A 27,725-nucleotide genomic window follows, 5' to 3' on the forward strand; every position below is an offset into this window, starting at 1 on the left:
TCTTCAGAGCAATTATGAGAAATACCCTGAAACAAACTTGATGAAAGTTTTGTACATTCTTCACATCTTTTCTATTGACATATGCCATGAACGATAGTAAATATGAATGTACAGAAATCCAATTTATTATGTACACATTTTATTAGCTCAATAAAACAATGCCTAAACTGAGCTTTTGAAAAAACAGGAGAGATGTTGAAATGCATGATAACAGTTCTTTAAATTCCAACCATGTGACAAGCATTTTATGAAACTATATGTACATTATCTTACTTAAACCATGGACTGCTAGTATCATTATCTCTGTTCCAAAGATGAGGAAACAGGTTTGGAAAGATGAGCAATCTGATCAATATCTCATGGTGGAATTGAAACCAAAGGTTTTCTAGTTTTGTGCAGTAACAGTATAATACACAATGGGGTTTATCTGAGGCGTGATTATTGCTAACTCAAAGCAAGAGTTTTCTGATGTCACTCTTACCTAATGTTTCTGATTTTAAAAGGAGGTACAGGAGTTTGTATCTGTTTAGAAAGCATAATCAACAGTACAACCAAGGAGTATACTACAGAATGGGAGGCAATAGCATATAAAACTACGAAGTGCCTAAGCAGAGGGGAGTTGAGGTTCTCTGCACCCCACTTGATGCCAGAAGCTAGAACGGCAGCATATAGTGGGGGGCTCCAGAACTACCCACCTGCATCCAAAGCAGACAGACACTGCAAAGACGACAATCAAGTAATTTTTTTTATAAATGTTCTCATAATGTAATATTCCAATTGCATCAATACCAAATCATCCCCATGTTACCAAACTGTCATTCTGAAAGCGTTCTCACCAATATTGCCTGCAGTCCAGCAGATATAAGTTGCTTTGAAAAAAGATAAGAGCAATATATATGAAAGTCCCTGCAGAAAAGTCTCTCCTTCCACGTAAAGTTGTGAAATTCCGTCTAGCAGGCATAATTCAAGCAGAAAGGTATCCAACAGGAATGAAAGACAGAATTCAATGTAAAATATTTGACATTCACTGCTTCCACAAATACATTGTAACAGTGCAAACTAAAGTAGTCATTTCAGAGGAGGTATAAAGGACACAGCATCTAGCAAACACTGTCACAAAGGATGAGCCCAAAACAGATGTGGGAAAAATAAACAGCCTTGCTGCTTCAGAATTTATAAAATGGTCCACAAAGAGCAAACAGGCCTTCTCGCCACTGTTCAACTTCAAGGCCCATAAAAAACGATGCATGAGAAACCCTCTCAAGATGGACTCAATGTTCTGTTAAACTTTCCATAGTGCACGTGCGTTAAACCCTTCTCTGATCAGTCAGTCAATGTAACTTAAAATAGTCTGGTATCGCTTATAAATGAGAATAATTCACATTTAACAGATATCACAGATTAAGTGATACACGCTTGATCATCTATGGCATTTTTATCTCACGCAGGGTATATACTCGGCCTCTGTAAGTTTGATGTATTCTCGAAAGACAAATTATACTTCCTAAAAAAGGAACTTCTGCGATTTTAAACTTGGTAGTATAAAGAAGTCGGAGAACAATTCTTTTGAAATGAGCTTGCATTCTTTTCCAAGGAGATTAGCACTGTTGGTTTGCCCTTACTTTAAGAAAAGGAATGTGTTATGTGTTGCCTGTAAACTTGTAGGATTAGTCAGAAGAGGGATTCTCTACATCCTTGATGAACAGGGGATAAGTGGTGCTTTCCTTCAGACCTGTTCCACAAAATATTCTCCACTTGAACTCATGTGTCGCGACCTACAACAAAAATCCTAAGGCACGGTAATTCCTCCGCCTCACACTGGCTGTCACATGCTTATGAATGGTGTGTGTACACAGGACCACCTTAAAAAAAAAATAATGTGTCCTTTAGATATCCTCTCCTGGGAATGCCGTGTTTAGCCAAATGTAGGTTCCATTGTAAAGGGATTTAGACTTTTCTAAACAAAAATGAGTATTTTCTTTATATCAACTCGATAGAAACTTGAAAATGTCTAAGTGGACAGCTTTTTTTCCCCAGGAATCCCTACATGGCTTTATCATAATACTTCAGGATTCATTTTTTAAGCAAAAAAGCAGATCAAATGACATAGTAGGCAAAATATAATTTCAAATCTAAGGATACTAAAACGTGGAGAGTTGAAAGCAAAAAAACACCCTTCCATGTTATTGTTATGAAAAGAGAAACAGTCCAAACCTCTGCCTATATCACTACTGCAATTTCCTTATCATAAGGGTATGAGATGACTGTAAAGTTAAACCGAAGCCTAATACCCCAGATTTTCTATGGTATGCTATTGGTTTTCATTAACATAATTTAGGAATATCAGCATTTTATTTTGCATATAAGTGTTTCACTGCATTAGGGACTTAATGTCCCAACAGTTTTCTGACAACCTTAACCAATTTCAAAACTTTCTCATACTTGTGCTTTTGTGTTAGGAAGAAACCCGTAAACGCAGATGATTTTCACTAGTGGAAACTGAAGTGGCCTGGGTCTCTTTAAAAGGCCATAAAATAGAACTTTAATGACTACAGCATAATCCCATAAACTATAAGTGAGCAACAGAATTTTACACCAGCCCACAAATGTTCTGGGCCCCAATGTGATCTTTTTTTTTTTTTTTTTTAACCCTCAAAGACATTATGCCCCAGCCAAGAATTACTTTGAATTAACGATTTGCATGGAGACTTTATTGCAGATACACACAGGTACCTTCTCTGAAGGATAAAGGAGTATATGGTATAAGTGTTCCAATTCTTTCTTGTAGTTTATTTGTAGTTTGTTTTCCTTAATTAAATTCCATTGAATTAACTAGTTACTTAACTAAATTATATTTCAGTTGAACACTTTGATTAAACAAATAGGAGACCTCCTAGTACATCTACATGAGGCACATTTCTCAAGGCTTCATTTTATTCCCAGATAAACAGGTACTACTGGCAACACAGAGTATGGAAATCTGCCACTGCACATGTCAGGTCTGGGAGTATAGTAGGAAATTGTCAAAACAGGAAGTAACGCGTGGTCATGGCGTGTAAGTGTGATGAAGACATACTCTTTTTACAGTGATTCATAACCACATTCTGGTGATGATCATATTATCTGATGTTGTTTTCCATACAACAGAAAGGAGAGAGAGAGGGAGAATGGGAGGGAGTGTGGAAAGAGGAAGTTTTTTGGTTTTTTGGTTTTTTCTTCTAGGAGGAAGGTTTTTTAATACCACCCATCTATTTCTTGACATTTGACTGATAACCCTGTATTTCAATGACTCTTTGAAGTGCAAAAATAAATCTTTCTTTTTGTAGCTATAATGCTTTGATTTACAAATAATGACTTTCTCATTCTATGCTAAAATTAAACTCAACCTAACAACAGCAACAACAGCCTAATCTGTTTCTTACAGTTTAAAAGTTGGATTTCTAAAAGGGCACAGATCCTGTCTTCTGTTTTCAGACTTGTCTTCTTTCTCTAGACCAAGCTAAAACTCTACCAACATAAAACAAAAAGAAAAAAAACTTATAATTTCGAAATGTTCACAAAATATCACTTTGGAATTGTTTTATCATTTTAAAATGAAAAATACTTAGAAACATAAATTACACACAAATAAAACTAATATTTTTAGTTTTTGTTCTCCACGCAAAGAATGAAAATTAAGTTACTATAAAGATTATATGAACGGCATTTGTAACATAGCCTGCATTTGTACATCTTTTCATTATTTAGAGTCTGAATTTAAAAATTCATGTCTAAATTGCTAAAAATCGCAGAAGCTCGCACAGCATCTAATTAGTTAAAAGTTAATTCATTAATCACTTCCTGTTCTTTACACTGTCTCTTGCAACTTTGTGGGAAAAAAAGGCAAATTTTTGTGATGTTGGTGACCACCTACTAAAATAAGAATATATCCCCATAGGCCATAGTAATTTGCTTATGGAACCCTCTGGTTAGATTTTCTTGTTTTTATTTTTTAAATAATATACTGAATAAAATTTATGGTAGTTTATTTCATGAGAACGTGAATGCGTTCTTTAACAAAACTGCCCTGCCATTTAATGTATTTAAAAAAAAATAAATATTTGAAAAGTGTATCCACAATGTTCCTAAGAAATGGTTTTGAATTCCAGAGTCCCAAGGAGATGAATTGGCTGTCAGATAACAATGTGCTTCCATCAGATGGACTTGGCAGTTGTAAACAAAAGGAATTTTCTCAGCTTTTCCTCACAAATATGAAATATTTGCTTTCGGCCAACAGCTGGGGTGATTTAAAGAAGTCCTGCATATATATTAGCTTTCATTCAAAATTACAAATCCTCCTTCCACTCTGAAACATCTGACTGCATCTTGGTAGAACTGAAAATTGTTCTGAGATGAAGTGACATTCTCAGGGGAAGTAAAAGTCAAAAAATAGTACCTACTTACAACTCTAATCAAATTTCAGATCACAAGCCATCTGGTTAATAATTTTTAGAAAAAGTTAATTTGTTCAAATGGCATTTGAAGTGGCTTGAAAAACAGTGAGAAAGTTTGGTCTATTTTAGCATTTCTGAAAATATTTCAAACTACAATATAACCAAAATACAGACTGTGTGAAAAGTCACTGAAATTCCTTCAAATGGATGTTGCTTAAGAATATATATATATATGTTTCCATAGGATAGCTAAAAATGAGTCATGAAAAAAGTGTTATGTTTGACTTATAATTTTAAATTATCTATTCATCTTACCGAGTATTTAAATTATATTGATACTTTGTACATAGATGAATTAAAAACACCTTTACAAGATACTCACTAGGAATTCATAAAAGGCTATGAAAAAGATCCATGTATATTTTCAGAGTATTTTTATATACTAAAAGATAGGTTATGAACTTATGAACTTCGTAATGAACTTAACCAAATGTTTACCTTGTTTTTACTTCTCTCTGAAAACTAGCTGAAAGTAGTGACTTTAAATTTAGTTTGAATTCCACAATTATATTCCCTATATTGTAATATTTATCGTGGACAAAATTTTACCGTAAAATAGACACCTCTGGGTTTAATTTTACTTGTGGTGATAAAAATGGAGCCTATATACTTACAAATATCTTAGAAGTTGACAAGCCATTTTTTTTCTACTTACAATTACACAGAATTAACTTTTGCCCTTGGGCCCAGTGACTCTGAGTACGTGCTATGCCTAAAATGAACTTCATATTTCATTATTTTAAATAAAATTTTTATTTTTACCTAAAGTGCCTATTAAAACAGGCATGGAAATTGTTGCTCCTTTTAATAGAGCTGTTATTTGCCCTTAAAATGCAAACTTACTAAACTTGGGTTATCAAGACATATGAGACATGGGATTCATACTTCAAATTACAAAGTGTGTAATTTATTTTAATTATTGTAGACAAAAGATTTGTCCTTTGTAGATGTATACTGTGGATATAAATTAATAATGGCCCTCCCTCAAGAAGTATATATCAATGTGTAAGATTTTGTGCCTGAAAAAATAAAATAAATTTTAAAATCTGGAGTCCACATGATATTCTCGGAAGAAAAAAAAAAAATCAATGTTAAAATGGCCAGGCTTTGATAATATAATTCTTGCTTCCATTTCTATTAATCTTTAAATTCTTTCTACAGGAGAAATATTTAGAAAGCTACTATGAAATAATGAAATAAAGCTGTGAATAGCTATTACTAACAATGTTCACCATAAGTGATAAATATCAAAAAGCAAATTTGTATCATTAAGAATTTAAAATATTGTCCTCAAATGTCACTAATGACACACAAAGCAACATCATGAAAATTAAAATAACTACTAGCAAACTTTTCTTTTCCATAATATACTATAAATGCAAATAAAATCACTACCTTTCTTCCTATAAATCAAATAAAACAAACTAGATGGACCATAAGGAAAACATGTACCTCTCTAAGTACCAAAGCAATGGTTATTAGAGGAAATCAATGTCTCAGGAAAGGAAGTCTGTATTTTTTTTATCTTTATTAAAAGTTAGTACCATTTGTGCAAAATTCCACAATTTCTAATTGTAAATTAGTCTGAAAACCACTTGTTCGACCTCTTGTTTCTGTAAAATGTTCAAAGACTAAGACATGAAATTGAAGACATGGCCCTTGAAATTCAAGTATTTTTTAAAAATACAGTTATGTCGTCATAACTTTGGAATTAAAAATACTTACAGTCTCTCCAGTTCTTTAAGATCCTGGAATGCTCCTCTTTCAATGGTGCTAATCTTATTCTCCATAAGCTGACTGAAATGCAAAGTATAATAGGGTCTTAATGTTACCACTCCCCATTTGAGCGAGTTTCAGTGCAGCAACTGAAAACTTGTAACCTCTTTCCCTTTATAAAATTAAGCAGTTGCTCTGGTTTGAGATTTTAATATCAAATTTAATCATGATATATTTGAGAGAAATCACAGACGACAAAGAGCATCCACATCACAAAACTTCGACAGAAAATACTAATGTAGTTTCTTACAATTTACTAGTCAAAACTCTGACCCTCCGACTATAGTTTATCCTGAAAAGCAGCAACCCCATGACACTGCAGTTTTGATAGCTGTTTTTGGTAAAGTGATTTTGGAGTGAGTTCTTAACGGAAAGAATCGATATACAGCGTGTCACCATACAAATACTTTAATTCACTTCCGGATATACATCAGAAATTGAAAGATTTCATAATGGTCAAAATGGATCCTTTAAAAGATCAACACCCAACACACAGTGATCAAAACTACATATTCATTGCAATGTAAATATTTACATATCTGTGGGTAAAAACAGTTTTACATTACATTGAACCCCCAGGGAGGGTTCCCTCACAACAAATTTTACCCACTAATTAAAGAAGTAATCATATTGCAACAATATCATAAAAACAGCAAAGATGTAAAATACAAGAAACAATTCAAAATATGACTGACCAGTGTATTTTCACAGAGAAACATTTCCCATCAAAAACTGCAGGAAAGTTGGACTGCTTGATTTTAATGTTCGAAATTACATCTAAGTGTTGTTTGCTAGAAAAGTCTTTTATATTAGTAATAATAAAATGTAGACCCACTTAAATTCTTTCTAGTTAATCTCAAATCCTAAAAGTGTATCAAATGTCTCACATTACTTATTCATATTGCGAAAGCAATTATTCTACACGTTTTTATGCATAAGGCACTTAGGGTATGGTATAGCAAACATTTGAGGTCATTTCTATAATACTGTTTCAAGGGCAAGCATCCAACCTAAAATAAAAGCCTACATTTCCATCAAAAGCTGTAATACAATGATAAACCAAAAAAAGAAAGGAAACCAAGACCTTTTAAAATTTTATGTTTTTGTCATTGGCACAGTTTTTCAATCTGAGACCAGTAACAATACAAAATATGCACCCTTAAGAACAAAAGAAAAATCTTCAAAATACAGGAGAACATACTTACAGAACTCTTAGGTGTCGAAGACCAGCAAAATCTGTCTTGGTAATCCGTGTGATGTTATTTCCATTCAAATCCCTAAGACAAAACAAGAAAATGAAAGTTCCATTTTATTCCTATCAACATCTTGTTAAACAAAGAAAAATAAAAAATTTAGTAAGAACTTTAAGGGGAAAGATCGGTTCCAATCTCTAAAGTAGTTTACAAAGTAAAAGAGAGAAAGAAGTAGTAAGCTTTGAAATATGTATATATTTTTAATGATTCTTCGCAAGTTTATGAGTCCCTGTTTACTGGCATCTGACAAGAACACGAAGTGATTAGATTATCAGAAGTCCTCTTTTGTGTCTGTATGGGAGTGCTTTCAATTTTTGTTTTTATGAGGATGTGTACATTAATTTCACAGGTATTCTGCTAATTTAACTATTAATGTTAGGCACACCCCGAAAAAGTTCCCCTCAGGAAGTTAAGAACAATAATTTTCTATTACTACCCAGGAAGACATTTTTTAAAATTCAGAACCCTATCCTTAGGTGGCATGGGGGCTAAACTTCCTAAGGCAAAGAAAAAAGTTAGAGTGCCATCAAAAGAACTGCACTTCAAAGACTTGCATTTATAGGCATTTACCTTCCAACTATTCTATGTTTGTATGAAAACTAAACTCTTCATTTACAGCTCGGGGAACCCCGCTGTGATGGTAAAGTCAAAACTATGAGCGGGGGTAATAATGGAAATAGATTCAGGCCCTGACATTTTTGTTCGGATTTCAGCACCACGTTTGCTTCAAGTCACCACCCCCTTTTCTGGCATCTTAGGTCAAGATCTAAACTTGCCCTGGTTCCAATCATTTCAAGTAAAACCAGGCTTTGCTGCGGTTTGAATGTTCGCCTTTACGGAAGTAAGTTTTCTCTTACCTCTAAGCTGAAAACATCATGTTGGAAATCTGTATGCAAAGTACTTATTTTGTCAATGATAGAATTCTATAAGCTAGCACTGAGTAAACTATTTTCTGAAAACTTTATTGATCCCTCATAGGGATATTTTTTTTCAAGGACCCAAAACTCAATATTTTGTTCTGAGTGCATTCCCTTTTTGTTGAGTAAGACGTGTTAGTGCCTAAACTTTAAACTGTTTTTGAATAGCACGAAATGACAAGTGCTAGCCAGAATTCTGCATTGCTTTCTCCCCAACCCACTCTCCATGCCGAGCAAAGTACCACCAAGTTGTTCCTACAATTGCTGGGGTCTTTTACGGGCTATTTGACATAACGTGAATCCCTACCCCCAACCCCCGCCCCAGACAAACGTGGTAGATCACATTTTGACAAGACACCCTTGGTAGGGCCCCAACTAGCCCAGCGCTGTGGGCCTTGGAAGGAGGGAGGAGAAGTGGGGGGCAGGCCAGTGAGGCTGGGAGTGGGGGAGCCATTTGCAAAGGAAGAAAGGGCTCAACTCTGGCCTTTAAGCTGAGAGCGAGGGAACTGGGTTAGATAAGAAGAGCGACTCGAGGCGCTGCGACCGCGCGGGTGGAGACGTGCGGGTCCCAGCGGGTGCCCTCCGCGGCGTGCAACCCTCACACCCGGGGGGTGCAGAAGCCCCGGGAGCAGAGTCGGGGCGCGCTTGCCCCCGCCGCCCTCGCCCTGCGCTCGCCGGGCCCACGCGCAAGGGTGAGTGGAGCGCGCCCAGGGCGCTCGGGCAGCGCGGGGCGGCGGCCTCAGCGTTCACAAAGGGAATGGCCTCCATGCTCCACTTCCCTGAACTCGGGAAGTGCCCCACAAGGAGCGCGTGGGCCGTCAACACCGGGTCTGCGATTACTTCTTCATTAGAGATTCACAGAGACAGGGAGGCGGGGATGTCTGCGGGCAGCAGAGCGCGAAGAAGGGGAGGAAGGAGAACTGCGGCCACGTGAATGGGCGCAGAAACTGCCAGAAAGGTGTGCGGGGGGCCCAAGGGCTCAACAGGAAGGGCCGGGGGGTGGGCAGCGGAGGGCCACGGGGTCGCTGGAGCAGTCGGACCCCGCTCGGCAGGTTCGGGTTAGAGAGCCAGCCCTAACTTCGCCTACACGTTGGGAAAAGGTCCTCCTCTTCAGTCACTGTTTTGGACAGGTCTCCTGGGGCCCGCCGCCGCCGCCTCCTCCCTGGGGACGTGGGGGGCGGGAGAAAGTCGCCGGGGCTGCATGCGGAGACCGACCGAGCTGCCTAAGTCCTGGGGCATCCTTCCCTCGGAGGCCTGCAGAAGCGCCCCCTGGGCGGACTCTGTCGCCTCACGACCCCTTCTCCCCACCCCTCCGTCCCCAGGAGGGTGACACTAAGCCGGGGAGGGAAGATTTCTCCCTTCTGAGTACCCCCGCCAATGTCTCCCCGCGCCACCCCGCGGCGACAAAAGCTGGGATTTGGCCCTGAAACCGACCCACCAGTGTTGGCAACCGCAAGGTGACTCCGTTTACAGAGTCTGGGGAACAAAGTCGCGTCTCCCTTGCCCCGGGCACTAGCGAGTACTTGTCCCAACGTCCCCGGCTCTCCAAGCCCCAGAAAAGTCGCCTGCCCTGGGATGCAAGTGGCTGGACGAGAGTGGGAAGAAGGGACCAAGCGCAGCTGCCAGCGGGCCCGCCCCTCCTTGGGCAGCGGCCCCTCCCTGTGCAGCGCCCTCCTGTCCTTCGCCCTCCCAGGGAGTTCTAGCCCAGAATGCGCGTGCAGGAGAGCTACCCAGGCACAGGTCCCTGTGCCGCTTGATCCCTCCAGTCTCGAGGAAGGGAATGGGCGACCCAGTATGGGGGTGAGGGGTGGAAGATCCCATACTCACAGCCTCTCAGTGTTGCGGGGGATATTCCTGGGCACGCTGCGCAGCGCCAGCCCGTGACAGTCCACTGTGCTGCCCGAGCAGGAGCACTGCGCCGGGCACGCCTGCGGCGCCACCTCGTTCAGGATCACCAGCACTAACCCCAGCGACAGGGACAGCGTCTGCCAACCGACGCCGCGCATCTTCCCCCGCCGCCTCCTCGCTCGCCGGCGCCGGGGGTTCCTCTTTAGCTCGTTGCTCCGCGCGAATCGCGCTGTGTCTGAGGCCCAGTATCTGGCGCGGGACTAGGAACCCAGAATGTCCGGGTAAATGTACACAAAATAATATGGAAGTAACAGTAATAATATTCAGGGCAGTAGAGCTGACACAGGTACGTGCCTCCCACCTCCCCTCCACCCTCCTCCAGCAGGGCAGGCACTCCTCGGGCAACTTTAGGTCCTGAAGATCAATCGGACAGGCTAAGGCTACAAGGAGACCCCAAAGCTGCGGGGAGGAGATCACGCGTCGTCTGTCTCAGAAAGATCAACTTGGCGGTAAAAGAGCTGGGTCTTCTAACGTCCGTAAAGATGCAGGGCCGGTTGCGCGGAAAAGGGAGTGCTCGGATTCCACTGACCCCTTCTGCAAATCCGATTCCAGTGGGGAGGCTAGGAGACAGAAGAGAGGTGCTCAACAGAAATGGTGGCCTCGATCAAAGTGGGCTCTCGGAAGCTAGAAGGCGCAAGAACCCAGCGGGCCGGGAGCGGAGCGCGTCGGGCTACTGGGCATGGCGCGCGGGGGCGCACGGGGCGGGGGCGCAGCCAGGGGGGCGCGGGGCGGCGCTGCGGGGCTCCGGCGCGGCTCACTCCCGCGGCCTCCCGACAGCCTGCGGTTCTTGCGCAGCCCGGACAGGTCCTCGCCGTCTCCCGACAGCCGAGAGCGGTTTGCAAACACACATGCACTTCGCCGAAGGATGTCTCGGCAATCCCGCCTCCCGCCCGGCGTCCTTGGCGACGCTCCGCACCAGGGCCTTCCCCGAGGTCACGCAGAAAAGACAAAAGGGCAATGGGGCCGACGCAGCCGGCAGCAATATCCACTAGTCACCACCCCGACAGAGGAAATCCAAGAGGCCAAGTTGAGGACCAGAGCTCCTCCGAGGATTGAGTCGGGGCTGGATGGCAGGCAGGCCAGGAGTGCAAAGGCCAAGGTGGAGGTGTCCCTGTCTTGGGTCCTGCCGGAGAGTCCTGGGGGATGACGAGGTGGCAGTGGGCCGGTGGGATCCGCTACTCCGAGGAGAGCCCAGGAGGCGACTGAATGGCAGTCCTGTGTGCGCGCGTGTGTCAGCCCCTCGCGTCTCCCGGATGCGCCGCAGCTCCGCAGCAGACACCTGATGGCAAAGGTGGACGAAACCAGAGCAGGCTCCTAGGCGGACGCAGCCCCTTGGCCGCTCCCGACAGCCGCCCGCAAGTGGGCCCTCCTTCTCAAAGTGCAGGAACTTTTCCCAGGCTTTGAATCCCGTCCCCCACGGCCACGGTGGCAGTCTTCCCGCCGACGTCGCGACGCCGCCCGGCTCCTGGTGCTGCACCTGACTCGGCGGCCGCAGTCCCAAGCAGCCAGTCTCCTTCCAGCCCCTTCCCCTCTCCTGACTGCTTTCCGCGCCTCCTTCAGGGAGGGAAGGGGCGGAGAGGGAAAGCGGCGAGAGGCAGCGGGGACTCGGTGGCTCTGCTGGCTCCCGAGCTCCTGGCAAGTGTCTAAACAATAGGACGGACGCAGCAGCCCTAGTCTCGCTCGGCTGCGGGAAGGTGGGTTGTTGTTGTAACTGGAGTTGTTCGCTCGGGCTGCCTGGCGCTGAGCGCAGCCAAACAAAAACCCGACCCGCGCCTATGGAGCCGGCTTCAGGCCCCCGGACGCTTCCCTTTCTCTTCAGCACTCCCGCCGTGCCCAGAAAGCTCGGCAGCTCCCGCCTGCGCCCGGGAGCCACGGCGCTCCCATCACTCGCTGCTGCCGCCGCCGCCGCCTTTTTTAACCACCGTCTGCGGCAGCCACCGCCGCCACCACCGCCGCCGGCAGCCTCCGCGGTCCGCGCGCTCCCCAAATAAATAACCCCAAGTCAGAAGTTAAGCCGGCGCCGGCCTTATATACCCAGCGGAGCTCCCACCCCTCGGCCCCGCCCCGCGCCGCCCGGCACCGCCCACTGGCTGCGCGCTGGGCGCCCGCACCTCGCCCGGGAGAGGTGAGGCCCGGGCTGCCAGCGCCAGGCGGAGGCGGCGGCGGGCGGCGCGTTCCCGCGCGCCCTGGCTCGCGCCTTAGCTCCCACGCCCCGACAAAGTTTGCTGGAGGAAGGAGGTTCCCGGGCCTCCGCCCCCAGCTGCAGGGCCCGGGAGGTGCCCCAAGCTCCGAGCTGGTTGTTCGCGGTGGAGGAACGGGGAGAGGGCGGCTTTGAACGCGACTCTTAAATAAATAGCGCTGCTAGTGCCTTTGCTGCAGCTTTAGCCACGCGATCCTGAGGGGCTGCTCAGTGTGTTTGCTGCGCAGCAAGAGAGAGACCGAGAGATTATGATTAAAAAAAAAAATCTACCGAAATAGATCTGCCTGCGCTCACACACACATGTGTATTTTTGGGAGCTTAAAAGTTCAGAGTTTTTGCAAGTTTTCCAGCCTTCTCGCCAGCCTTCCCATCTCTGAGCCACCCCCTTCCGTTTAACCCTTTCTTTATAGTCACACACTTAACACCAGGCTCAGTTGACGTCTTGGGTATACAATATGCTCGCAAAACCCTAAGGGCTTGAATGTGTGTGATTTTACTCTCTTAGGAGGGAAAACTAAATCGCTAGAAACGCACATTGTAACCAGAAGGTTTCTTTTATTTAGGGGAAGATCTAGATTCCCCCCCCCCCGACACACACACTATATTTTGAAGGAGAATTTCCTTGTTTCTTCTTGCCTTTTTAGTGTGATGTGTGTCTGGCAACTGCTACAACCCTCCTGCTCCCACTGCTCTCAGGCAAAAACCAATGTCACGATTGAGTTGAAATGATAACTAGAGGAGTCAATTACTTTGCTTGAATTTAAAGTGCCTCATCTCCTTCTTCCTTGTCTCATTCCACCTTACAAGGCTTTCACAGGAAGTAGTGCAAACTCCCAGCTTAATACCAGTCTCATAGTGTGATAATTATTTGTGTCATTATCTGTCATCTCCTTGAAAGCACGAGGATCTGTCCAATTCACTTTTGTATTTCCAACATCTAACAATATGCCTACCACATAGTCATAGTCGACGCCCTGAAAATTGACCCCCCCTTTTATTTTAACATAAGAATGTACTCAATCTGAAATTTCACCGATATCTCTATTAACTTTTTTCCTACTTAAAATTTCCAAAATGTCTTTTAATGAGGCTGTCTCTACCTGTTCATTTTGCCGGGTCTGGAAATCCTAAGCTATTCTGTGGACATTTCCAAAGACAGGGAATCTATTAGATAACCAAACTGGAACTCCTTGGATTACTCATTTTAATGCCATAGATTTATGTTGCTCTGTTCCTTTAAAGACTTAAAAACATTTAACATTTATTAACTCATTTGTCCTTCTAGATTTTAGCTTAAAGGTCTCTTATGTAACTTCTTTAAGAAGGAAAAAGTGAAAGGCATACTCACATTTTCTTGTAAGGATAATGAGTTAAAGATTAAGTGCCTATGAATGACCAAGGATTCTTCCACCACCCTACCCCAAACCCAGTGAATTTTCTTTAGTCTGTACCAGTATATTATGTGGTTGAAATATGTTTACTACCACACTAATTACTTTAATTTCGTATCTCTGATACCTTGTCAGCAACAAGATGTATTTATGTTCAACTTTATCTGCCACCTAGAATCATTGTTCTTTATTTTAATTGCAAAACGTATCTTGCATTCCAATATTTGCAAATAATGCTATTTATATTGTTGCACAAAGGAAAGTCATAAACATGAGTTCAAGTTAGATTCTTTGCCTGGCTCACTTTCCATTCTGTGTAAAGCCAAGAAAAGAACTGAAAATAACATTTGTAGCAACATGCCTATTGGAAAGCATTTTTAAATTTGATGAAAATTTAAATAAGAAGATATGTCCAATGGATTTCATGAAGAATAAAAAGAAGACTGCAACTAATTCCTGAGCAACATGGCACATTAATTTCTCTGTGTTATCAACTTTTCAGTTAATAAAGGGAAATTTATACATGAGTGACCAGGTTTCTCATTTTGAAAGCTATTATTATAGTATTCCTTCAGTATTATTGTAGGGTGTTTTTTTGGAGGCCTTGCATGCTTCAGTACCATTAACTTCTAGGTCTTCATTTTCCTGGATTATGTTGATCCCAAATGAGATCTGAATTTCTCTTTGACTGTGTTATACCCATTCTGAAAAAAGCCTTCTGTGGTGCCTCTTGTCACCACATGAGGTCTCCATAAATCCTGACCTGAATTAAACAGACGTGGAAACCACTGGAGTCAACGTTCAAGTCTCCTATTATGTTGAGAAAAAAATCCAGTTGCTATGATAATTTAGAAAACAATTTAAATTAAAACCTCATAAAGTTAAAAAAATAAAAAGCAAGCATTCTCTCAATTTGCATTTTCTTTGAAGAAAAAAGTTGATGAAATTGGGACATACGGAGAAAGGGAATAAGAAGAAGAATGATGAAAAAGAGGTAAATATGAGTGAAAAATATAATAGCAGTAATAGCGTTGATCAAATTCACGAAGTTAACAGAATAATTACATGTCTTAAACTGCCTCCATGCTATTATTTTCCATTGTTGCAAAATGTGCTTGTGTTAATTTTCTAATTTTTCTTACAATATCTTTGCATTTGAAATATAGATATGGAACCCCAGAATCATGGAGATTGAGATTTAACTAAATATTTTTCCATGCATCCCAAGTGCCAAGCTAGTTGATGGAGTTAAAACCACAGTGTAGGGGCGCCTGGGTGGCTCAGTCGTTAAGCGTCTGCCTTAGGCTCAGGGCATGATCCCGGTGTTCTGGGATTGATCCCCACATCAGGCTCCTCCGCTATGAGCTTGCTTCCTCTCCCGCTCCCCCTGCTTGTGTTCCCTCTCTCACTGGCTGTCTCTATCTCTGTCAAATAAATAAAATAAAATCTTTAAATCAAACAAACAAAAAAACCACAGTGTAACTGTATATGGTTGACATTTTACTCGTATTCAGGTGAGGACACTGGTCTTTAGTCAGGTCTGATTAAATGGCAGAGATGAAATCAGAACCTGAGTTCTCTGACCTCCAACCTCAATTGGTTCTCCTACACACAGCAATATCTAGAGACCCTCTGAAACTCTCAGGGATCAAGGAATCTATAATTCATCAGGAACTGTCACTCTCTAGTTATGGTCATCTAAAAAGAGGAGAGGAGAGCTAGGGCCTGCAGCTGCAGCAACCCAAGCATATTAATACCCGAACAGCTTCAGGAGTTGGCTTAAAGTTTGAGATGATTCTCTAGTGCAGTGTTCTCAGAGTATGGTTCCTGGACCAGAAGCATCAGAAAGGCCAGAGACTGGAGCTGGAAAGGCAAATATTCAGACCCCACCTCAGACCCACAGAATCAGAAACTCTGGGGGTGGAGGCCAGCAATCTGGTTCTAACAAGCCCTCCAAGTGGTTTTGATGCTCACTGAAATTTGAGAACCACTGCTTTCTAGAGCTACTTTGTGCTTACCTCTGAGCCACTTAAGTATAGAGAATTAAGCAGCACTGAGTGATGGATGGTGCCTGCTGAGCGGGCTTCGGCTTCTCCTTGCTGGGCATTTGACAAGTGCACGTACCTGATAACCTCTAGGGGGCACCAAAATATTTTTATGTACAGCCCCACAGAGGCAACAAAAGCTTAGGCTCATTTTCCAAAGAAATGGCCTGGAGAGGTGGAAAAGGGCTTCAGTCTCACCAAGCTGCCCTAATTATTATGTCTCAGCCAGTTAAAAAAAATTCACCATATTTATGGTTTTTTTTACCAGTTTAATATTAACATATTATGGGAATAATGATACCCGCTGTTCGTGATTATGGTGAAGATTAAGATAGTATCTATCAAACTGACAAAGCACAGTGCCTGGCATAGACGGAGGTGTTCATGAAATAAAAAGCAGTATCACTTCTTTCATCCTTACTACTGCTATTACTAGTTAAATATTTCTAAAACATTGTATGCTATTGTGAGAATTGATTAGATATTTCCATTCACTGTTAAAATGATCAGATAACTTCTTGTCCTGAAGCCTGGAAAACCCTGGGGCTATACTTTAAGAGTAGAAGACAGACCATGCCCTGCCCAAGACTACAGTATTTCATGGGCAGAAGACTAGAGATGGTTACAGTTAGTTTCATGATACTTCCATCCCATGATATCCTTTGAAGGAGTGAAGTTGGTTTTCCATTGCCATAATAAAATAGCTTGTTGGTGGTCTGGTAAAATTAAATGAAAAATCTAAAACCTGGATATGCTGGTAAGTGAGATAACTTGGGAGGCTTTGGATATGTCCCTTAGATTTTCTGGCCATAGTTTTTCTCATTTATATAAGGTTGGGATTAGACCAGTTGAACCATAAACACTTCCCAGAGCTTAGTAATAATATATTTATTAAGTAATGTCTGTGTTCCAAACACTTAGCTCCTTTCATGCTCACAACAATCTGTTAGAGACTATTTTGATCTCCCATTTATACTTAAGAAAACGTGGGTTCACAGGAACTCATTCAATTGGTCATGTTCTTAATAAGTGGAAAAGTAGGAATTAGAGTTCTGATCTGACACCCCAAATCTCATTTTATAAACATCATGATACACTGTTTCTCAAATTCTATCATTTAAGTATACAGCGTAATGACTTGTTCTAAATATAATTAAGACCAAAATGTCTTAGGGGAGGTAAAGGTGGAGTAAAGAGACATTTGAACATTAAATATATAATATACTTGGGCAACAACAACAACAACAGTAAAAGGAATAGTCAATACCCAATGATGCAGGTTAAAAAAACCACATTAACATTAAAGAGCCCAAAGGAAAATATACAGAAACATTTTAATAGTTTTAAGAGGTTAAAATAAATTTGCAAGAATTTAACCATCAAGGGAAAAGGAAATACTGCTGTAAATGATTTTAAGTTGCCTGATCTTTCGACTCTACTAAGTCTAAAAATGTGCCTCCTGGATTTTCACAAAAGAAAAAAAATATCTTCCTGTGTTACTTGGGAACGAAGGGAGAGAAACCCCTCACACCTTCTGCTGGCTCCAGCTAGTTAAAAAAAGTTGACCTTCCTGCTACAGGGTCATTATATCAGGCTAAAATTACAAAGAGGTGCTCTAGTCTAACATAAACTCACAATAAAATATTTTCAAATCCCAAAGCTAAATAGTATATATTTTAGATAATAATCAATTCTGATTAACAGAGACTATTCATAACCACCATTAGAAAATTGTAGTTCAAGAAACATGGCCGCCTGATGGCCCAAAAACCATTTTCTCAAAGAAAGAGTCACATTAGTGTCTTCATCGAAGAGTTAACAAACTTTTTCTGTAAAGAAACAGACAGTAAGTGTTTTAGGCTTTGCACGCCAATAGGCAGAATTAAGGATATTATACAGACTCCTATACAACAAAGAGAAAACAAATTTCCACACATGTTTTACTGATGTAATTAAATACATAACAATTGGTTACAATTGTTTTGTAATAGAGATCTACTTAATGGGAATTATGGAATTACGTTTAGAGGGATAACATTTCATTTAATTGGGGTCCAAAGTAAATATTTCCTATCATCAAATCAATTGCTAAGTTTAATATACAAAAATCATTTTTAGCTCACTGACAACAGAAAACATGTGACAGGTCTAATTTAGCCTTACTCCAAAAAGGTGGTTATTCGATGTGCGAGGTCATAGTTTCCTAAAGGGTTATGTTAAAATTCAAAGGGATCTTGTCAAGATAAAAGCTCTGAGCTCCAAAGTGCTGCGTGACAAACAGTAAATGTCCTCCTCAGTATTATCTACTGCTTTCTCTAGTTCTTCAGCTCTGAAATGCAATTCTGCAAAAGCATTTAAAGAAAATTTAAATTCATTTCATTTTAATATAAAATAAATTAGTACAAGATATGCTGCATATCCATTTCTTCCATGGGCTTATCTGTTGAACCAGATGGTCCTCATATATAGAATAAAGATAAGAATAAGTAACACTTATTAAGTATTTACTATGTGCAGGCATTATTCCAAGTGTTTTCCTTTATATTCTCATTTAATCCTCCTTGAAAACTGCATTACCTAAGAGATGAGGAAGTTGAGGGACAGAAAGGTTGAGTAACTGGCCCACATTACCATGAGGATGAGGGAAATGAAGTTGGGAAAGGTTAAATAACTTGTACAAGGTTGCTCAGTTAGGAAAGGGTAGAGAGAGCTAGGATCTCAACCTAAGCAACCAGGGGCCAAAGCTCTAGGCCTCATACTAATTCATGAATCCTAGGAAATTCATAATAATAAAAAGAAAACTATGCATATGAAAGAACTACATAAACTGTAAAATAATGTATTAATATTCTTATTTGCACTGTGACTATTTTTTTTTTTGCACTGTGACTATTTTTAATTGAAGATTGTGAATGCAAAAAACAATATACAAATATTTAGTTAAGAATCATTGGGGTGAATATAATCTGACTTGAGCCAACCCTTTTATCTCCTTTCCATAGTAATGGGATTCTTTCATTTCTCTTTCATGACTTGGGGTCCACTGTCCTTATATAAAAAGGAATAAAACAAAAGGGATATTTTTACACTAAAATGACATGGAGATTCTATAATATATTTTCTGTATAAATTTATGGAAAACATTATGTAAAGAAGAATCTCTAAGTATAAACAGATTTTAACTTTCCAAGAAGTACAATTCCTGAAGAAATAGAAATGCTACTTTAGGTGTTGCTGACTAGTCATATCTTGTGTAAGAAGAATCAACCAAAAGCTATATGTGTGTTCTTCCTTATGATTGTAAGATAACACAACTGAAAAGTAGTCTTATGTAGGATTGCCCAAGCAATATAATGAAAAATTATGAAAAATTAAATGTGAACTCTAACATCATTTTAAAAAGTATATCAAAATAAAGTAACTTCTAAAAGCTTGTTCATTCATTCCAAATTGCTTTATTTGGGATTAAATCTATTCCAAATTACAGTCATAACTCTTTCATATGTGCATTCCTAAATTTCACCTATATATTCTTCATCCTTAGTGTCTTTGCCACAATCTTAATTTTAATTTTTCTTCCTTAAACTATTATATGTGGAAAATAAGATTATATAGTATCCTACATCAAAGAAATTGTGGAGATTAAGTAAGTTAATACATAAAACACTTGGAGACTTTGGTTCTGAACCAAGATGGCTTCAGCTCACATATTCCCACTCCTCCTATTTAAGTACAACTAAATACTCTTTACATAATTCCACATGCAATGATAAAAGGGCCCAGAGAGCTAGGAAGAAAAGAAGATGGACTCGCTAAGAAGCTCAAGAACTGAGGAATGGCAGCACTGAGTTTCCTTATTGTTCCTTCTTTCTCCTGTAGTGCCAGGAAAGGAAAAGCCTGTGAGAGACCTAGTGGGGAACCTGAACCCCTTCTCCCTACCTAGGGCATCAGCTGGCTGAGATCCACTTCCCAACTGCTTCTGAGTGATCACTGGGACACCAGCAGGCAAGCTGATCCACCCTAAGAGAAGCATTGATGGAACCATCATTTCCCTGCCCTCTACTCGGTGAGATGAGAGACCCAGGCCCAATGTCTTCTGGCTCTCCACTGTCCCCTTGTGCCTCCCCCCACCCCCAGCAGAAGATGACCCAGGATATTACCTCAGCTCCTGCAGGCAGTACAGTAGGGACTGAGTAGGAGCCCCACAACACCAGGATAGCAAAACAGACCAGAACTGCTTCGCAAAGGCTCTGAAAACTCAAGTCCACATAAGTAGGCCAGGACCTACATGCTAAATCTAAACACAGCAACGACAAGCTGAAATAGAAGATTTAAATAGAATCAAGATACTCCTAACATAACCAAAATGTCCAGGATGCAAGAGGAAAAATCACTCATCATACTAAGAACCAAGAAAACCACAATTTGAGTGAGAAAAGACAATTAACTGATGCCAATCAGAAGGTGAAAGGGGATATCAAGACATTCTTAGGTGAAAAAATACTAAAACATTTTGTCTTGCCTGCAGACCTACCCTAAGGAAATGGCTAAAGGAAGTTCTTTAAGATAAAAGGAAACAATAAAGACAGGAATCTTGGAACATTCGGGGGAAGAAAAAACAATGAAAAGGGTAAAAATAGGGGTACAGACAGTATATTTTTCTTCTCTTGCACTTTCTAAATCATGTTCGATGATGAAATGAAATTATCACACTATTATGTGATTCTCAGTGTTTGTAGAAGAAATATTGAAGATGATAGTATCATAAACAGGTGAGAGTAAAGAGAAAGGGAGGTAAAGTTTCTGCACTTTGCTTGAACTGGTAAAATGTCAACATTAGCAGACTGTGATAAGTTATGTCTATACAATGTAATACCTAGAACAACCACAAAAAAATAGTGTACAAAGAGATATACTTAAAAACACTATAGAGATACAAAAATGGAGTTCTAAACCATGTTAAATTAACCCATAGAAAGCCAGAAAACAGGGGCGCCTGGGTGGCACAGCGGTTGAGTGTCTGCCTTCGGCTCAGGGCGTGATCCCGGCGTTATGGGATCAAGCCCCACATCAGGCTCCTCCGCTATGGGCCTGCTTCTTCCTCTCCCACTCCCCCTGCTTGTGTTCCCTCTCTCGCTAGCTGTCTCTGTCTCTGTCGAATAACTGAATGAAATCTTTAAAAAAAAAAAAAAAGCCAGAAAACAAATCAAACAGAAAGGAAAACCACCAAAAACAAATAGAAAACAAAAAGAGAATGACAGACTTAGGCCCTAACATATTTCAATGATTACATCAAATGTGAGTGATCTAAATGTGCCAATGAAAAGAAATAGATTGGCAGAGTGGATTGAAAATCATGACCCAACTATGTGCTATCTGTCAGAAACTCACTTGAAATATTATAAATAGGTAGGTAGAAAGTAATCTATATCTATATCTATATCTATCTATCTAAATCATGCAGACCTGAATCAAAAGAAGGTAAGAGTGGCTATATACATATCAGATAAAGTGGATTTCAGAGCAAAGAAAATTACTAGAGACAGAGAGGGACATTGTGTAATGACAAAAGCATCAACCCCACCAAGAAGACATAACATTCCAAAATATTTATGCAAAATTATAGAGGTGAAAATACATTAGCAGTTGAGAAGGGTTGAGAGGGATGAAGGACATACATGGGGGAGAGTGGATGTGACTATAAAGTAGTAAGAGGGAGCCTTATGAAGATGGCTCAGTAAACTATGTTGATTGTGGTGGTGGTTACGTACACAAACCTACACATGTGATAACATTGCCTGGAGTTACACACACACACACACACACACACACAAATGCAGTATAACTGTGAAATCTGAATAAATTCTGTGTGTTGTACCATCGTCAACATTCTGGTTTTGATACTGTACCCTAGTTAGGTGAGATGCTAATATCGGGGTGGCAGGGTGATGAGTCCATGGGACCTTCCTCTACACTTCTTTGCAACTTCGTATGAATTGCAAAAACAGTTAAGAACCAAAAGTTACATACTGAATTATTCCATCTGTATAACATTATTGAAAGCCCAAGAAGAAAAACTAGAAGTTTTTATTCCTAAACAGTATGTAGGGCTAAGCACTGCATACAGAGATACTGAGGGATGGAGAAGGGAAAGTTTTTAAGGAGTCATGAGTATGGGGTTTGGGCTATGGGCTGTGAGAGAAAGAGAGACAGGTGTGGGAAATCCTGAGTGGGGAACTACTCATGGAGAAGGGGGAGGAGTGGGGTATGAAGGTGGCAAAAGGCAGTAATTGGAGGAAGGGAAGTAAGACTAACTGGGAAGAATGTGAGGAGTGTGTGTGTGTGTGTGTGTGTGTGTGTGTGCGCGCGCGCGTGTGTGTGTGCTTGTGTGTATGAGGAAAAGATTTGACAAGGTGTAGGAAGGATTTCCAGAAGGGAGAAAAGGGTGTCAGTCATTTTGAGTGGATGCTATGGGAACCAGAGTTGTGCAGGAGAGATATAAAGGAAATGCGTGCACGAAGAGACAAACAGTAATCAGAGATATCTGTAGTATTATAATGGAGGAAGAGGGGGACTGTCATAGATGGCCCAACAGTTTTTAGTGAGAAATGTACTGTAGCTAAAACTCTACATGTTTCGAGGTTGTTCTTGTAACTGTTCTCAATTAGCTATGGGAGCTTGTGTGGGTCATTGAAGCCAGCTGAGCCTTTGGCTCTTGATCTGTGAAATGATGAGATGATTTTTCTAATATCATTTAAGCTCTAGCAGTCTATGATTTTATTGTCACTACATGGAATAAATAGGGAAAATGTGTTGAGAAACTTTCTTTCTTCATTTTAACATCATTGATAACAACAAAAACTAAAATGTCTTCAGTGGTTTGCGGTTTTTCACTTTAGGAAAAGCAAAAACTGGGCAAATGCTGGGTTACGGTAAGTTAGTGGGAACAACTAAAAAGAAGGAAAAACCTGAGTTGCTGAATATTTTAAGAGAAAAGTTTCCCTGCATTAAAAGCAATGGGTTTATGTTGCCAGAGAGAGTAATATTTAATTACACTTTCACAAATATTTCATCTTCCTAGTGACAAGGATGTCATTGTTCCCATTTTTCAGTAAAGTAAATAGAAATTCATATAATTTAAAAATACAATCTATTTTAGATTGTAGAACTAAGAATAGGCAAAGCCAGGATGGCTATTCAGTGTCCTAATTTCTAGAGTGGTTTGAACCACCTCTAAGCAGACTTGTCTACACAAAAACAATGCTAGTCCATGATAAGATGTCCCTACACATGTATTAGAACAATTAAAATAAAATATTGTGATAATACCAAACTTGGAAAGAATGCAGAAAAATTGGATACATGCATCACTCATGAGATGTAAAATGGTACAGCTGCTCTAGAAAACAGTTCAGCATTTTCTTTAAAAAACAAAAAACAAAAAACAACGAAATACTGACCATACAATCTAGTCATCACAGTCCTAGATATTTATCCCCCCCAAAATAAGAACTTATCTCCACATAGGAGCCTGTAGACAAATGTTTATAGCAGCTTTATTTGTAATAGCCAAATCCTGTAAACAGCCAAAATGTTCTGCAACAGAAGAAGGGTTAAACAGTCATACATCCATACTATGGAGAATTACTTAACAATAACAAGGAACACACTATTGATACAACAACATGGGTGGCTCTCAAAGGCATTAAGCAGAGTGAAAAAGCTGGTCTCAAAAAGCCATATACTATATGGTTAAATTTAAAGAACGCTTTCCAAATGACAAAATTAAAGAGGTGGAGAGCAAATCAGTGCTTGCCAACTGCTAGGAATGATTAGGAGGAGAGCGGATGTGACCTTGAGGACCACTCACAGGAGCTTTTCGGGGTGATGGAGTAGTTCTGTATCTTGATTGCAGTGGTGATTAGACACAGCAACGTCACAGAACTTTACCCACACGCTGTACCAAATACACGCATGGATTCTGATATTGCACGGCATTGATTTTGATGCTGTTGTGCATGCAATTAATATGTAACCACTGAGGGAGACTGGGTGAGCTGTACATAGGAGTTTTTTGTACTCTTTGAGAACTTGAATTTGTAATTATTTCGAAATAAAAAAGTTAAAAACAGTGTCAATGTCTGGAAGGTGGTTATAGTATAGTCATTAAAAATACTGGCTTTGTAGTTGATTTGCGGGAATTTCAATCTAGGTTATACAACTTAATAGTTTTATGACCTTGGCTTAAATGTTTCTTTTTTATTATTATTATTAATCTCTAAAAATGGGATCATCATAGAACCTATTTCAAGGAATTATTGTGATGTTTAAGTGAATTCATGTAAGTCAATTGCTTAGAGCGTGACAAGGCCCATATAAAGTCCTCATTGAATGTTATCCATTATTAAAGATAAATTTTATATTATAGATACAATGATTCTTGTACATGTTATTGTTTCTCTGTTTTTGTTTTGTTTTGTTTTTGAAAGAGAACTTTTTATTACTTTTATGTAGAGAAAATTCAACAGTGTCCACTCAGCCCAGTTTGCTGGCCAGTTCTTTGGCCTTTGCCTTTTCCAACTTGGCGATGCAAGCCACCCACTTTGGACCCAGAATGTCACCTCCCCAGTGACGGCAGATCTCATCATATCCATCATTATAATTGGGTCCTGATGGCTTCCACCAGCTTAGCCAGAGCTCCCTTGTCTTCTGAGTTAATCTGTGTGAAGGCAAAAGTGGTGCAGTTCTTCCTGTGGACCAGATGACCCAGCCTGGCCTTCCCCTTGATAGTGCAGTAGGGAACCCCCATCTTATGACACAGGGCAGGTGGGAAGACAACCAGCTCAGTGGGATTCACATCGTGTGCAGTCACTACCAGGTCTAAGGACCTGAGCCCTGAGCTGAAATAAAGATTCTGTGGCTCAACCGACTAAACCACCCAAGCACTCCTTGACACTGTTTTCTAAATAATTTTTTGAACTAACGTTAAGATCTTCATAACAAAAGATAAAAATTATAGGAGTGTAAAAGAAGAAACTTATTCAGTAAAAGCACAGCTGCTTATACAACCAGAACTATACATGCAACAATTGTAGAAAGTATGTTGCCACTTCAGCATTAATGGATTATGTGATTTAGTTCAGAAAAATATATGTTGAGCTCTATTAGGTACTCGGTACTGATATAGATGCCAGAGAGACAAAGATAAAAAAGACATAAATCTTCCCCTTGGGGAGCCCATAGGCCAGCAGATAGACAATATCAAAATAAGACATTAGAAATCACTCAGATGGGTGTGATGAGAAAAACATGTATCGCAGTGTGACAGAAGCAAGAAACACAATGCCGCCCTGTGATGCCAGGGAAGACAAGACAATGAGTAAGGTTTGAAGGATTGAGAGGAGTATTTCTGGTGCACAATTTGAATGATTGTAGATACAAACAGCATAAAACCATGACGAAATCTTTTATCCCATAAGAAAATATATTACTTCATGTAACGATAAATGGTCCCAGAGCTGGTAAAGCAGGTAGATAAGATATATATATATTTATATATATATTTATATTTTTATATATATTTATATTTATATATAGATATATATAGATTATATATAAATAGATATATTTATATCTATATCTGTGTGTGTGTATATATATATATATATATATCTTAGCACAATTTCATAAAGCTCTTACAGAAAACTCATAATAATATTTACTCCTCTCACTCATGCTTCATGTCCACTCTGGGTCAGTTGTGCTCTACTGCGTGTCTTCTTCCCATCCCCTTCACCTCAGGAACCAGAGGCTCTGAGCATCCTGTCCCTAAAACATTTGTGATCATTACAGCAGAGGGAAAAGAGTACATGGAAATTTACCCTCTGGCTCTTGAACATGACATACATGTAACACCCATGACTTCTCACATTTCTTTAGCTATATAAAGTCACATGACTCTCTCTCTACATATATATACAGAAAGAGAGAGAGAGGGAGAGAAAGAGAGGTTTATTATAGGGAATTACAAGGAATTGACTCATACGATTATGGAGGCTGATGAGTCCCGAGATCTGCAGTCAGCAAGCTGGAGATCCAGGATTGCTGAGGGTGTGAGTTCCAATCTGAAAGCCAGCAGGCTCAAGACCCAAGAAGAACAGATGTTTCAGTTTAAGTCCGAAGGCAGGAAAACAAACAAACAAACAAACACAATGTTCCCCTCAAAGCAGTCATGAAAGAGGAATTCTCATTTATTCGATGGAAGGTCTGCCTTTTTTGCTGGATTCAGGCCTTCAGCTAATTGGATGAGGCCCTCCCACATTAGGGAGGACAATCTGCTTTACTCGGTCTATGGATTTAAATGTGAAACTCATCCAAAAACATCCTCACGGAAAAATCTAGAATAATGGGTGACCAAATATCTGGGCACCTCATGTCCCAGTCAAGTTGACATACTCCCCAAAGTATTTATACTTAATTGATTCAGGGTGTGCTTGGGCATCAGGATTTTTTAGACCTCCCACATGATTAATGTGCAGCCAAGATTGAGAACCGCTATGCGAGAGGGCGGTGTCCCATAGAGCAGACTTGGGGAATGCGGAGACTGGACTAGGATTTCCTACTTAAGCAAACAGGATTTTTTCGCCTCCCTCAACTTCCTGACCATCTTAGTATCAGGATTTGCTAGCCTTAATACTGAATATAGGGAGGAAAAAAAATCCTCTTTCTTCCTCCAATTTGGAGTCCATGGAGACATAGCGAAATAGGTCATGGGGGGTGCAATCTACAAATCAATATGCCATTAATAACAGAAAGAGCCATGTTCAATAATAATTTACTCAGACATTATTTTCTTTTAATATAATACATGTTTTAACTTTAGAAGTACAGCAGGAACCAAATGAGAAATCTTTACTCCAGAACCAATTAAATGGATAAACACCACTCCCCCATCCACCCAGGAAAATAGAGACTGAAATAATTTAATTTACTTAAGACTGGCAATGAAATCAAAATATGAATCAAGGGTCCTTTATTTTTTTTTTATTTTTTTATTTATTTTATTTTATTTTAATTTTTTTTATTATATTATGTTAGTCACCATACAGTACATCCCTAGTTTCTTTTTTTTTTTTTTTTAAGATTTTATTTATTTAGTTGACAGAGAGACAGCCAGCGAGAGAGGGAACACAAGCTGGGGGAGTAGGAGAGGAAGAATCAGGCTCCCAGCAGAGGAGCCTGATGTGGGGCTCGATCCCAGAACACCGGGATCACACCCTGAGCCGAAGGCAGATGCCTAACCGCTGCGCCACCCAGGCGCCCCACATCCCTGGTTTCTGATGTAAAGTTTGATGATTCATTACTTGCATATAACACCCAGTGCACCATGTAATACATGCCCTCCTTACTACCCATCAGCAGCCTATCCCATTCCCCCACCCCCCTCCCCCCGAAGGCCTCAGTTTGTTTCTCAGAGTCCATAGTCTCTCATGCTTCATTCCCTCTTCTGATTACCCCCCCTTTCTTTATCCCTTTCTTCCCCTACCGATCTTCCTAGTTCTTATGTTCCATAGATGAGAGAAATCATATGATAGTTGTCTTTCTCTGCTTGACTTATTTCACTTAGCATTATCTCCTCCAGTGCCGTCCATGTTGCAGCAAATGTTGAGAACTCGTTCTTTCTGATAGCTGAGTAATATTCCATTGTATATATGGACCACAACTTCTTTTTTTTTTTTTAAA

At 40.5% G+C, this 27,725-nt stretch overlaps 1 protein-coding gene across 2 annotated transcripts in view; it reads right to left on the reverse strand.

The window, feature by feature from the left end:
- SLIT2 (slit guidance ligand 2) overlaps positions 1-11,018 on the reverse strand; it is a 344,854-nt gene extending 333,836 nt beyond the window's left edge. For both annotated transcript variants that reach the window (XM_040625101.1, XM_040625100.1), the window contains exons 1-3: positions 10,267-11,018; positions 7,475-7,546; positions 6,219-6,290 (exon numbers count right to left, since the gene is read on the reverse strand). In XM_040625101.1, the coding sequence (XP_040481035.1) occupies positions 6,219-6,290; positions 7,475-7,546; positions 10,267-10,445 (323 nt within the window). In that variant the 5' untranslated portion in view covers positions 10,446-11,018. The remainder of the gene's footprint in view (positions 1-6,218; positions 6,291-7,474; positions 7,547-10,266) is intronic.
- Positions 11,019-27,725: the final 16,707 nt, after the last annotated feature.

This window comes from Ursus maritimus, unplaced genomic scaffold, assembly GCF_017311325.1.
Source record: "Ursus maritimus isolate PB19 unplaced genomic scaffold, ASM1731132v1 scaffold_8, whole genome shotgun sequence".
NCBI classification, from domain to species: domain Eukaryota; kingdom Metazoa; phylum Chordata; class Mammalia; order Carnivora; family Ursidae; genus Ursus; species Ursus maritimus.